Below are 13,824 nucleotides of genomic sequence, written 5' to 3'. Positions count from 1 at the left end.
CCTTTCCTCTTGACTGATAATTATTCAAACAAATGACAGCTGAAAAAAAAAGAATGATTTTTTTTTTTTGTTCTCCTTGTGTTTCAGATAGCCTATAAATCTGATTACAAACATGATGGTGTTGACTACAATTACCCAGCTACTCTCACTCCTTCATACCAGACAACAAGAAAGTTGGTCCCTTTGAAAGATGTAAATAATTTTATGGTTTTTTTTTTGTTTCTTTTCCCCCTGTGGCTTGCATAGCTCATCATCTCTCTGTAGGAGAGACTGTGATAGATTGCATGTGTCAAATGATGATTTAATGACAGGAGCCAACAGCCACTGCTAATAAAGTTAGAGCAAAAAAAGTGCAGTGCCAAGAGGTCTCAGAGCAGTGGAAAGTGCTGCCCTGTCCTGTTGTTGGAGTCAGTTCAGCAGAGATTGTAGAGTGATGTGAAATCAGCACTTCTGCCCTATCCCAGCTCTGTGCTGCAAAAGTCTCACCCCCCTGGGGCAGCTTCAGCAGCAGCATCAAGCACTGAAAGCACAGGGAGACTAGATCAGCCTCTGTGAATCCTTTGTGAATTCCCTGGGATTGGTGCTCCCCTTTGGAGGGGAATGGGCTGGTCACAGGACCTTCCTCCAGCCTGTGGCCCCTGACTGTGGGAAGGGAAAGTATGATGCCTTCACTTCTCACAAGCATTAAAAGCTTGACTGATCTCCTGTACCACTGGCATCTCACCCTGTGCCCCAGTCAGGAGCACAGACACCAGGCATTGCTTAGAAAATCAGCAGAGGAGAGCAGCAGCTCTGCAGGGCATTTCTGACTTCCTAAGGCATGTACACCCTGTCTTTACACTGGAATTGCAAAAAACCAGGAGCAGTATGCCTTAGAGAGGTCATTAACATTATGTGAGATTTGTCTGGGCCTAAACACCTCTTCCAAGACATGGAGGGTAGCATGAAGAGCTAGAATTGGGAGCCCTGATGCTTGTGAGGAAGTATTGGGTATACTTCAACTCTAAGATGAACTCTTGCCTCTACAGCAGTAATTTCAGCTTTGCCTTTGTAAAAGCTGAAAACAGTAAAAGTCAGTGTTTGATTGCTTGTTGTGTGAGAGAGCTGTGTTCTTAGAGAGTTCAAGGTAAGCATAAATTCATGTCCAAAATGTAAAAAACATTCCAGCAATTCTAGTGGCTCTACAATTGACAGTCAACATCAGGGTTTGAAACACATCATTCCACTGGCCACAGAGACTCAGTTGCACCAGTCCTGATGTAGGATTTTGAATTAGTCCCAGGACTTGTGCACTCCCAAATAACCAACATGCTTACTCTGAACTCTTTTAGGAATACACCTCTCTCATACACTAAGCAATCACAAGTAGCAATAAATGCACAGTTTCAGTTAAAAAGAAATGATCCCTTTCTGTGGAATTAAAATTCTCCCTGTCTCTGAGGAAGCAAATGCACTGTTTTAAGTACCTTAATCACTTTGGACCTGTGAGATAATTCAGGCCTTTTTTCCTAGCTTTTATCATTCTGGCAGAATGAGGAAGTTTATGTGAGGATACAGGAGATAAGAAGGTTTGCATTGAAATAGTTTCAGTAACTCAAAGTCTCCAGAAATATGCTCCACTTTACTGGAAAGAAGTGTTCTTAAGAAACTAGTTTTAAACAATGTGATTTGCAATGTTTGCAAAGTGGTGATTAACTACACTGAATATTAATGAGGGCCTACAGAGAATAATAATTGTGTTCTGTAGTATAGCAATGAGTTCTTTTGCAGCAATAGGTTTGAAAGGAAGCATCATATGATTTTTTTTTAATCATGCATAATTTGGGGATTTAAAATATTTATTTTATAAGTTATTGTTGTTGCTACCATATTAATGTGTTAGTAATTTAATGGGCTCCAGTTCACTTGTTGGCTGACATTAAAATGACTTTTTTTGTACTATAAGTATGTATTTTTCTTTTCTCAACATCCACACAAAACTCTGACCACACAGGGAAATTCTGTGATTAATTTATTCCATTAAAACTCAGTAAAGACCAAGTATAAGAGAATTCATTTGCTCTACCCAGTGGTACACTGGACAGAGCTCTTCATAGACAGTTACAATAATTCTTGTCTGATAAAGATAAAAATGGACTAAATGATGGTTAAAAAAATGAGTTTTATAGCAACGATTTGCAGCTGGTTCTGCATCTTTGTAAGAATTTGTGGATTTGACAGGAAGGGATTTTAAGTGAAGTAATTTTCAGAGTGGGATAAATACTGTGACCTCAGACAGGGAAACTAACTCAGGTCTCATCCAAGAGATCCTGCTATTTTCCCTCAGCTCTATTTATTGTGGTTTAAGTAATGTTTTATCCTGAGTATTAGTTAGCAAAACTTCATCTATTCAATCTCTCATTTTTCAGTCTGACTGTTTCTTCCTTTACTAAATCTTTTTTAAATTTTATTTTAAATTAGGTAAACTACAGGCAAAGCATAGACAAGCTGAAGTACAGCTCTGTGGCCAGCACTCCACAGATTGCACAAGCCAAAATAAATGCACAGCAGCTCAGTGATGTAAGTTATCCCATCATTAGCCCCTGTTGTTTATTAGAATGATGAGATAATGTAATTTCATAGCATTTGTAGCCTTATGTGTTTTATTCAAGAAGAAAACATGTATCAGCAGATGCATAGCCAAACCAAGTATACATATTGAATAAAATCACTTTACAAAATGTAGCAAGCACACCAGTAGATTTGTCTCCACTTTTAAGATTTGTATCAATGTGCTTTTTGAAAAAATTATTTTCTATGTATTTATTAAGGCAAAGTTTTAAATTATATCTTTTGTACTTAAAGATAATCAGTGACTATTTTATTTATAGAATAAATTTCTACTGCCTACTGCTTAAGTAAAAGTTAGCCTTATTGCCTTCATACTTGTATTACAAACCCCTGTGAGTGTATTTGTAATTTATGGCACCAATAACCTGAAATTTGACAGCAATCATTCTTTTCTACATACACAGGTGAGCTACCGAGCCCAGTATGAGAAGACAAAATCAAATTACACTCTACCTCAGGATGTACCACTGTTAGTGAAAGCCAAAGCCAATGCTGAGTTATACAGTGAGGTGAGTCAAACCCTGGGGAAATAACTGCCATTCATGATGCTGTTAATAGACTGAAATTAATATAAAGATGATGACACACTTTCTGGAAGCATTTAGCATTTATCATTTGGCTTTGTACTAAACAACATGAAATACAGGGCCCAGAATAGACAGAGATCCAATTTCAAGGGCAGTGAAACCTCTAGACTTTTTTTCCAAGATATTTTCTGATGATCTGAATTTCTTTAAATCAGTAAATCAGTATTCACTCCACAAAATAAACTGCTTCTGAGGTGAAATTTGTATGAAGAACCAACATTTGCACTGCTCTAGTAATTCAAAGTCCACTGAAGTCAATGGAAAGAAACAGTGACTTCAGCCAACTTGGATCAAGCCCACTGCTGGGCTTGATTAAGAGCAGGATAAATATAAACATGCAAAAAGCCAAATCCAGCAGCTGAAAGGCTTCCTGAAAACCTTCTACCTTCATTAGGTGCATGCAGAGTATGGATGAAGGCATACTTGATCTTGATTTAATGGAATTTCAAATGGAATCTTGAAAAAAAGCTTAGAAACCATTACTTAAAAAAATTCCACCAACTTTCAGAAGTTAAGGATGTGATTTTCGTGCATTTCACTGGTGTTTGTGAGAGAGTGTGGCTCATGAGTGTGCTTCTGAAGACCTTGTGACCATGAGGGATGCTGCTCTGAGCTCTGCTTCACCCTGTGTGGTCTCAGGGCACACCAGCTGGGTTCCTTTTGAATGCTCTCTCATGTAAAGAACTGCACCTTCAGATTCAGTGTGTGGGACTTGACTGGTTACAGTTTGGGATGGGAAAGAGAAATCCTGAAATGAGTGGAGTGTTGTCTGGGTCTCAGCACGAGCTGTTCTGCCTATGGATCAGCTCCTATAGATCTATACTATTTTCATAGGTAGACATAACCAGAAGCAATTTTGAAAAACCCTCCCTCCTCCATATCTGTCTGAAATTGAGAATTTTTGCTGGATGTTCTGGGACATCAAGTGGCTGTGAACTGCAGGAATAAAATTTCAACTCAATCCTAGACAATTAATTTGCTCAAAATGACAATGAACTGCGACTTAAGAAGGCCCCAGTTTGTGGACTGAGCATATTTATGCTTCTGTTTTTCTCTGAGTCATTTCCAAGTTTGTTTGAAAACCCTGTGTTTGTGTTAGTGACATGTTGCTGTCTTTCCTTTCTCAGGTTAAGTACAAAGAAGGCTGGGAGAAGAGTAAGGGCCGGGGCTTTGAAATGAAACTGGATTCTCTGCCTTTGCTTGCTGCCAAAGCTTCAAGGGATCTTGCCAGTGATGTATGTTACATTTAGTAACCTGGGAATTATTCTTTTATATAAATAGCTGTAGCACAGGGAAATAAAGCATAGCTCACTTCATCTGGATTTTTAAATCCTGCGTTTGGCTGTCCATCTTTCCCAATGGATAATGAGCAGTTGGAAACTTTCTCAGATTCTGCTGGGAAATTTCACTCTCCAGAAATTAATTTTTTTAAATCATGAAGATTAGTGAGAAGATTCAGAGTGAAGCAGAATTTACATAATAAACCCATAGTGAAATTCAGTGGTTTGAATTGTTTATAGCCTCAAAAATAGTATTATCATCTACTACAAAGGGAATGCATATTTCTTTAGTCTGCTTCCTTAACATAAACACATGTATATAAAAAAAATGCCAAACAAAAACTTTCTGAACAACTTATATCAAGATTTTTAACCTGTACAGAGGCAGAAAAGGGAGATACTTTTTCTGCAGCTGGAAAGTGTTCAGCAGTGGTGGGGAGTCTAAAATCCCACCTCATTAAGAAAATCAAGTCTTGAATTCCTTGTTTGGATTGATTTCTCAATTTTGCCTCTGCCATATAATTTAGCTAATCAGAAGAATTAAAGTTTATAAGCATGTTCACCTCAGAGGGCTGAGCCTTAAAGAATGAGTTTTAAGATCTCATACATGAGACTGATCTTGCATCTTTGGAATTTCTGAGAAAATCTGGGAAATTTGAAGTGACAATGAGAGAATCAGACTAAGCTCTCCTAAATTTTGACCATCCAAATCACCAGTTAAAAATGTATTGCTTATTTCATGAGTAATTGGAAATAGTCGTAGATTTACAATGTTTTTTTTTACAGATTAAATATAAAGAAGAATATGAAAAAACAAAAGGAAAAGCAACTGAAACCAAGGATTCAAGACTTTTGCACTCTCTGAAGGTGGCCAAGATGAGTAGTGAGGTAAATTATTTTTATTACTCAAGAGGTATTTTTCATAATTACTAAACTTTCAGCGACACTGTGTGATCTACCACTGTTACTGCTGTCACTGTAAGAAATTCTTGGAAGCATTTAACAAAATTAGTTTCCTTCACCATCTGTTAATCTGCAATGATTTCACAGCAGCAGATTTTGGGCAATGGTGCCCTTATTTTGGGGCAGGAAAATAACGTCCAGTTCAAACCTTAATATGAATGAAATATCATCATATTAAAACCTCAATATAAACACTTCTACACAGAACTTTCAAGTCTGTAAGGCTCTGTTTAAAATTAAGATTTACTATAATAGAGAAAATGTCTCTAGAATTTAGAAAATTTACTCTGGCATCTGTTTTGTCCCTTCTAGGGCCTGATTTCTACACGTGTTTGATTTTTTTTTTTTTTGTGTAATCTGCAGAAGGACCAAACAAGAGGGGTGACTTGAGACAGCTTTGTAATATCTGACACAGACAATCTATTTTCACTCCTATGTTTAGATTGCCTACAAAAAAGGTTTTGAGGAGAGCAAGGCCCATTTCCATCTGCCCATGGATATGATAAACCTGAGGCACGCCAAGAAGGCTCAGGCACTGGCCAGTGACTTGGATTACAGAACGAGACTCCATGAGTACACTGTGCTTCCAGAAGATATGAGGACCAAGTGGGCAAAGAAGGCCTATGATCTCCAGAGCGATGTAAGATGATGCTCTCCCAGCCTAACTGTTAGAAACAGCACAAGACACTATAACTTTTCCCATTTGATGGTAATTCTTGTTTCATATGAACGCTGTCTGATTGTATTATGGGTTTTAAAAATGTCTTTGCAATGGCTTTGAAACTGGAATGGGTGCACATGTTCACTTGCAAACATTAGTCTCGTGTTCTCTGTGCCAATAAATGTAATTTTCCTCTGCAGCTCCAATATAGGGCAGATCTGACATGGATGAAAGGAGCTGGATGTATTACAGAAGGAAGTCTTAATATCCAACAAGCCAAAAAGGCAGGAGATTTAGTCAGTGAGGTAAGCAAAGTTCTCAGGCTTCTGTCTGTTGTTTGTTCAAAGGTTCATGCACACTTATTCCATTACATTATGTGGAATAGGTAACAAGGAATATCTGAGAATTGGAAAAACTGATGGAGAAAATTTAGTAATTCTGTACTTTAAAAGATCCTGGTTTAGAGATTAAAATTACCTTTTCCCTTTATATAATTATAAAAATAATTGGTGAGATAGACACCCCTGTATTTGTGCTTCCTCTTTTCATTCTTCTGTCCATGTTGCAGATCAGCATTGAATTTCCTTTGAGTTTCATGTGCTGCATGAAGTAAAAAAAGGCTTTAAGGAGCAGTATTGAAAAATTAGATATTTGTTAGCCATAGTTGAAAATTTCCTTGCTCCTTGGCAAGCAGGGGCTGGGACTTCACTGGCAGCTTCAGCTTTTCCTGCTTTTCATTGCTTTTGCTTTATTAACTCATGGCTCTGCCCTGCCATTAACCTTATGGAAGTAAACTTCCTCAGCTTCTTAGCTATGGTTAAGCAGCCTCACTAGTGATAGGAAAACTAGAGAACAGAAAGAGGAATAAAATAGGGGAAGTTTGACAAGAAGGATAAAATCCCACTTAGTTCTGGAAGGAGGAGAAGAAGCCTGGCGATCAGACTCTGACACCTTGGGTCTCTGACATCCTCTCACTACTCCTCTAAGGGGAAAAAAATACATCTTAGAAACAAAAGAAGAGCAGCAACTTCAGATCTGGTGTCTTGCTACTGACATCTGCTTCTGGGGTGTGCTGTAGTAATAATCACTTCCACAAATATTTAATCCATAATGATCTGCCTTCTCATCCCAGCGCTGTGCAAGGCCATGAGACAGCTGCCAGTCACCTGACCTGGAGAGTGGTGGATATTGTTTTAGAGATCTCTACTGCCATACAAAGCCTGGTGTTTTGTCATTTCTTTGCAGGATGTCACTACATTGTGTTCCATGCAAGGTGACAAAACATGCTGTTTTTAATCTGCCGCCCTCCCTTCCAGGTTTCTGAAATAAAGCGATGAGCACCTCTTTGAAGTGCTGCATGCTTTTTTAACTTCTATTTTGTGTTCCCCTAGCAGAGACACAGTGTAAACTGATCTGTTCACCCATCAGTTCAAACAGAAGAATTTCTCTCCTGAAATGCCAGATAATGAAAAAAAACTGCATTTACACCCTTTCTGGGTGGAATGCCCCACTTCATGACTGAACTGGTAGAATGAGAATTCAGTGAGGGGATACAAGAAGAGTTTGCTTGGTCTCCCTTGTCACACTGTGGTCTTGAAACAGAGTCCTGCATTTCCTTGTACCATCTCAAGGAGAGAAAGGATGCTTAGCTTGCTCTCAAATGAGTGGTGCAAAAGGTTGAGGCAAAGACATTAATTTAAACCAGGACTGTTCTAAAGCCTTATGAAGTCAAAGTTTTCCATTCACTTCAGTGTGTTTCAGACGTAAAACAAAATGTAAAATTGAAGGAAACTATGGACAGTCTTATGGACCAAGCTAAAAATATTAGTCTCTATGCACTTTTGTCCATTCAAATAGATTTTATATAAGTACTGGCACCAGAAGATGAATAAAAACCAGTATTTTTTCCCATATCTGAGACTTGAGCCTAGTGGAGGCCTCTCATAGCTGTTCATCCCAGAAAGGCTTGACTGCAATGTCTATGCCTAGCTCTACTTTGGAAAGAGGAAGATTTTGAGAGGATGGGGAAGATTTTGAATTCAAGTTACTTTCAGGACTCTGAAACTGCTTGCTCTAATTTAATTATCATCTTAATAATTTAAAAATATCTCAGTAACATATGTTCAGTGGTTTGAACCACCCATGCATGTGCCTGAGAAGCCTCTTGTAAGGAAATGAGATAGTAACACTGACTGTGTGGCTTATCAGCTTTATTGGGGCCTGATTTAAGTCATGTCCAGGCTGAAAGCCACTCACTGGTTGGTGTGCAACCCAGGTCCTGTAAGATATGTAGACAGCACATCTGGCACCAAAGGTATCCATGCCTGCAGTGTCAGTAGCAGTGCATTTGGCACACACTTTTGCACTGCCCTCCTCACCTCAAAATACCAGCAGTGGGTAGTACTTGGAAGCTTACCTTGTTGGTTCCTGTGCTAAAGCTGTCTTGGGAATTTACAGCACACTTCTGGCTCTATCACTCATGTATTTTTAAGAAGTGATACCTTTTTCTGGGGGAGGGCAAGTACTGTAGAAAATTTTGTGTAACTTACTTTAATTTGCTGTAGAAAAAGTACAGGCAGAAGGCTGATGCTCTGAAGTTCACCAGCGTGGCTGACAGTTCTCAGATCAAGCACGCCAAGAAAAGCCAGGAACTTCAAAGTGATGTGAGTCCTTGACTGAATTTGTCTCTTTGCAAGCAGCTTAGGCATAATATGGTCATTCCTGACACATGTACACCAGTGGGATGGTAAGAGAGCCCCCAGTCATGAAGCCTTTCAACATATAAAGTTTCTTCAGATTAATTCTAAGGGGTTTTATTTGTTTATTTGATTAATTCTCTCCTTGAATTCTTTGAACTAGAACAACAGCAAGAAAAATCAAGCACCATTGGGAGTCTCTGGTGTGCTTATCTCTTGTGTGCTGGACAAGCTGCCTTTCTGTGTGTGCTGAAAACAGAAGAATAACCATAGATTTTGAGCTTTATAGTAGGGACTTCTTTTTCTGTGGGATGTAAGAAATGTAACACTATGTGAATGGGGCATATTTTCATAGTTTTTCAACAGCTCCTCCAAGAACTTCATGGGCTAAAACAGAGCAGCTCATTTCTCTGCTGTTGTAGCCCTGGGATATAAAATGGGGGTGATTTCTACTCAGATCATAAAAGGTCCTTGATGTTTTCAATCAAAGTTGTAATGTTAGTCCTCACTGGAGTATTGTGTCAGCAATTACATTTAGGTCACAAATGTTCTCTGCAGATTCAATTGCTAGTGTTCTTCATTTCGTGCCTAGAATTCTCTATTTCTTTTCCTATTAACAAGAAGTAGCTGCAGTTTAACACTGGGTGAAATGTGTTCTTGCATGCATTTTGTATAGAATATGAATTGCTGTCAGCTTTATACCTAGATAAGTAGCTAACTTTGGGAAATAAAGTATCCTCATATATGTGCTGTTTCACAGCTTCCTTGAAATTTATTCATGAGTAGTTTAGTCAGCCTGACTCTGTAGGTCAGTTTTTAACTCCATATTTAACACAAAAGTTCAAGATGTTAAAAAATAACTTTCCCAAATAAGTTAACCCTTACAAATCCTTGGATATTTGAGGTGTTTCAACCACTATTCCTTCAGCATGAAATGTGGAGTACTGCTTGTTGACCCTGCTTTGCTTCCTATGGACAGGTTGCCTACAGGTCAGGGAAAGAGCAGTTTCTTCATCAGTACACCATCAGCAAAGATGACCCTGTCTTCATGCTGGCCAAAGCAAATGCTGCCAATATCAGTGAGGTACAGTGTGATTCCCTCACTCCTGTGAATAGTTACAGCTGCTGTGAAATAATTGCTCTCTATGTAAAAGTTATGTTCACTCTCAGAGAAGTTCCTCATGTTTTAGATATAAAAACTTGAATTTTAATTCCATGCTCCTAATAAATAGTGGTCACATCTGCTGTTCTGAAGACTTGCCACTTGTAGAGTTTGAAGCATGTTTCACATGCTTCCAGGCAAGTGGCACACTGACAGTTCCACTGGAACCAGTGAGATATTGGGGTTGCAGTAACTGCAGTTACAGAATTTTTAAGGGAAGACACCAGGTTCTGATCTGCAGCCATACTGTTTCCGGGCATGGAGTGCAGGAGGGACTCATTACTTGAGAGCTTTCACTGTGACTATAGAAGGAATAGAAAGGATTGATAATAATAAAGAAACTGTGCTGTTGTCATCTCTTTAGAAACTCTACAGGAGTAGCTGGGAGAAGCAGAAGGAAAAAGGATTTGTGCTTCGTTTGGATGCTTTGTCATTCTTGACAGCTAAGGCAAAGAGGGATCTGGCAAGTGATGTGAGTATGGTCTCCATCAGCTTCCTTTTTCTCAGGACAGCTGACAGTCCAGGTTGCTGCTAGTGTTGGGGATGTGTCACATATGTCTCTGTGCCCTGAGCCACCCTCACTCGATTCATGCTGAGGAGCGATGGAGGAGTTGTCTGGGTGATTGGCATTCTGTAATTAGTCAGAAGGGTTGCTCTGAGCAATTCTGAGCTTTTCCCCACATGCTGACTGTGTTTTCCTATTCTCATTTTGACCCGAGGGTGAATTTTAGAACTCAAAATGAAATGGAAATCTCCTGTGAAACATCATAACTTAATACATCTCTGCCTGGCCAGAAAATTCCTGAAAGAACCTTCTGACCTCTGTGCCTGAAGAATGTTGTTTTTCCTAGAGAGAACCAAAAAGATAATATTTCTTACAGGTTTTTGTGAACATATTATTATCAAGAAAGGGCTTATTCTTTAGAGACACTAATTTCTAAGGCATTCCAGTCCTCTTTTGCAAATGATCTTTCTTCTTGCTCGTAGTGAGGACCCAGCATGCCACACCACCGGCAGGCCATTTCTTTACTCTCAGCAGAGCTGACAGTTTGGCAGCTTAAATCATTAACTCTTGGTCTGTTTTCTTCTTCACAGGTTAAATACAAGGAGGGTTATGAGAAGATGAAGGGTAAGCTCATTGGAGTAAAAGCTGTGGAGGAAGATTCGCAGATGGCTCATTCCCTGCAGATGTCAAAGCTGCAGAGTGATCTGGAGTACAAGAAAGACTTTGAGGGCACCAAGAGTCAGTTCCAGATCCCCTTGGATATGGTTAACCTTGTTCATGCCAAAAAGGCTCAGAATCTGGCCACAGATATAGGATACAAGACCTCTCTCCATCAGTACACAGCCCTGCCTACCGACAGGAGAGTGGCATGGGCCAAGTGGGCCTATGGATTGCAAAGTGATGTAAGTCCAGAGCTTCACCTCTTTCAACCCTCTCTCACCCTGCCCATTCTCAGTCCCTCTTAGGGCTGACTTTCTTCAGATGTTTATGCTTGTAATGCCATGACATCTTTATGCACCTAATTTTTCAGCCATTAAACAGTGAATATTAACAGTAAATATTAGCCACTTATTTCCTCAAAAGGTGTATTTAAGTTATGCAGTGTTTCTGAGGAGGGTTATAACTCTGTTTATGAGCATGGCTTCTTCAAAGCCTACTTCAAATGCTAATAAAACACCAGGATCCCTATATGATATACATTTATTTTTGTTTCCTAATGTGCAGGGAGGTTGAATATTGTATGGTGATAAAATTGGTGATAAAATTCCATATGGAGACCACATGTAACCATCAGATGAACTGCCTGATACTGTAAACAGTTAAGTTAAACTTTCCATTCTGAGGTTGTAAGTCAGAACTTTTCAAGGAGATTGAGATAGAAATGTGTACAGGCCTTGTTGAGGTATGGCTGCTGAAACCTTTGTGACATCCTTAAGAAATCTGACTTACAGCCAAGCATTTGAAATGCAGTACTGCTTGCAGGAGAGATTTTGAGAGGAAAGTGAGAACTGCTCCGATGCTCTCTTCCTTAAAGAAGGAAGGAAATGCATGGAAAAACAAACCAAAATGCTTTCCCTCCAGTAAAAAAAAAAAAAGAGTATGCTTTGGGAAATGCTAAGTGTCACTTTCTTTTTATTGCAAGTCATGGATGATCTTTTAAAGAGTGCTCCATATGCAATAAAACTTAAGTTAGAGTAAAAATTGCAAATAAAAGTAAGGTGTAACCACTTTTTAAAATTACCTTGCAAGGCATATTGCACAAGTGCTGGTGAGTCCTTATACTTCTATTTCCTTCCGTATATTTTTGCTTTCCTTGCAACTGTACAATAGTGAATAAAACAAAAGCAGGCACTAATTTGAGTTCATTGTTGTTCTGGAGATGTCTGAATCCTTTAATGGCATTTTAAGTGTATGAACAGCAACAATAGGACATTTTCTTTTCTTTGTCAGAACCAATACAGAGCAGATTTGAACTGGATGAAAGGAGCTGGATGGATAGCCACTGGGTCATTAAATGTGGAACAGGCTAAGAAGGCAGGAGAACTCATTAGTGAGGTGAGATTTCATGACAGCATGTAACAGAATTTGCTGCATAATGCGTGCAAAATGTCTGTATAAAATTAAAATAATTTCCACTCAAAGGGGAAAGAAGAAGGCATACCACATGAAAGCCCTCAAAACCCGGGATAGGACTGGTAATTAGAGGGAAACCAGATACCAAACACATGCCAGTAGGAGTCCATATAGCCTTTGCAAAAACAAAGTAGGTGACAAATGATATTATGAATAATAATGGCAATCAAACAGTGCTCAATTGCTACCCACTAGCCTACCTTTTTAATGAACCAAAACAGGAGAGATGATGAAAAGATGGAGCCATTGGACCCAGAACCTCCTTTTGTAACAGATACACATTTCCTTCTTCCTTGTGTTTCATATACATTCATGCTAGCTATTGAAATTCATATAGATATCTCTGTCTATAGCTATCTATCAGCCCAAGTAGTTTTCATCCTTATTTCTCCCTATAACCAATACCACTTACAGGAGAAGTCAGACTCTAGAATACTTTGTGCCTGTCCCATAAGGCCTTCAAATGAAGCTCTGGTGGAAATGTTTAAAAAGTTCATAGCATTCTGTTTCTGTTATTTCAGAGGTAGTCCTGCTGGCCAAATCTGTTGCTGTAAGAGATTGAATCCTGTGATTTTTCAACAACTATGATGCAGGAATCATGTGTCCATTCAGTCTGTGATGTCTCAGAAAAATACAGTCATCCTTTCACAACTGACTGATTGCTAACACTATTTTTTTCCCTCCATGTAATTATTTTCCCTCCACTGATTATTGAAGGATAATAATCAATGAAGAAGGATGGTATTTTAGACACAATAAATTAGATTCTCAGCTAGTGTCAAACAAGGTAGCTTTATAAAAGCTGCTACAGTAATGACAGCTGGAATAGTAGCTGTGGATCTGTATAGGTATTCCATTTGGGTGTTTCAGTAGTGAAAACTGCTGAGTAGAAATTTGACCCCCTAGGTTGTTAATCTCAACCTTTTTGTGAGTACTAAGTAATGTTAGGTTGCTATGAGCCTTGTAGTTTCATACATGTAGTGACCAGTCCTTCTAATCCTGATAAAAACAATTGCCAGGATATAATCTCTAGCAAATTTTTGCAGAGATGTTCTGCTCAACTCTGCTTTATCTCCAAATTTGATTAAGACAAAGCATAAACCACTCTTGTTCCCTGTAAAACTCATTAAGATTGCTCAGTTTTAAGATATTACTTTTGGAAACCAAAACATTACGTATAAGTTTATAATACTTAAAAGTGTTTGTGTGTTTTACATTGGTAATTTT

At 38.8% G+C, this 13,824-nt stretch overlaps 1 protein-coding gene across 1 annotated transcript in view; it reads left to right on the top strand.

The window, feature by feature from the left end:
* NRAP (nebulin related anchoring protein) overlaps nucleotides 1-13,824 on the top strand; it is a 47,990-nt gene that overhangs the window by 15,657 nt on the left and 18,509 nt on the right. The window contains exons 14-25 of the mRNA XM_059851985.1: nucleotides 88-192; nucleotides 2,461-2,559; nucleotides 3,015-3,119; nucleotides 4,325-4,432; nucleotides 5,264-5,365; nucleotides 5,883-6,080; nucleotides 6,302-6,406; nucleotides 8,666-8,764; nucleotides 9,777-9,881; nucleotides 10,324-10,431; nucleotides 11,055-11,366; nucleotides 12,415-12,519. Coding sequence (XP_059707968.1) covers nucleotides 88-192; nucleotides 2,461-2,559; nucleotides 3,015-3,119; nucleotides 4,325-4,432; nucleotides 5,264-5,365; nucleotides 5,883-6,080; nucleotides 6,302-6,406; nucleotides 8,666-8,764; nucleotides 9,777-9,881; nucleotides 10,324-10,431; nucleotides 11,055-11,366; nucleotides 12,415-12,519 — 1,551 coding nt within the window. The remainder of the gene's footprint in view (nucleotides 1-87; nucleotides 193-2,460; nucleotides 2,560-3,014; nucleotides 3,120-4,324; nucleotides 4,433-5,263; nucleotides 5,366-5,882; nucleotides 6,081-6,301; nucleotides 6,407-8,665; nucleotides 8,765-9,776; nucleotides 9,882-10,323; nucleotides 10,432-11,054; nucleotides 11,367-12,414; nucleotides 12,520-13,824) is intronic.

Source organism: Haemorhous mexicanus, chromosome 7, assembly GCF_027477595.1.
Source record: "Haemorhous mexicanus isolate bHaeMex1 chromosome 7, bHaeMex1.pri, whole genome shotgun sequence".
NCBI lineage: Eukaryota > Metazoa > Chordata > Aves > Passeriformes > Fringillidae > Haemorhous > Haemorhous mexicanus.
The sequence above is the reverse complement of the archived record's forward strand: the minus strand, read 5'-3'. Positions and strand labels throughout refer to the sequence as shown.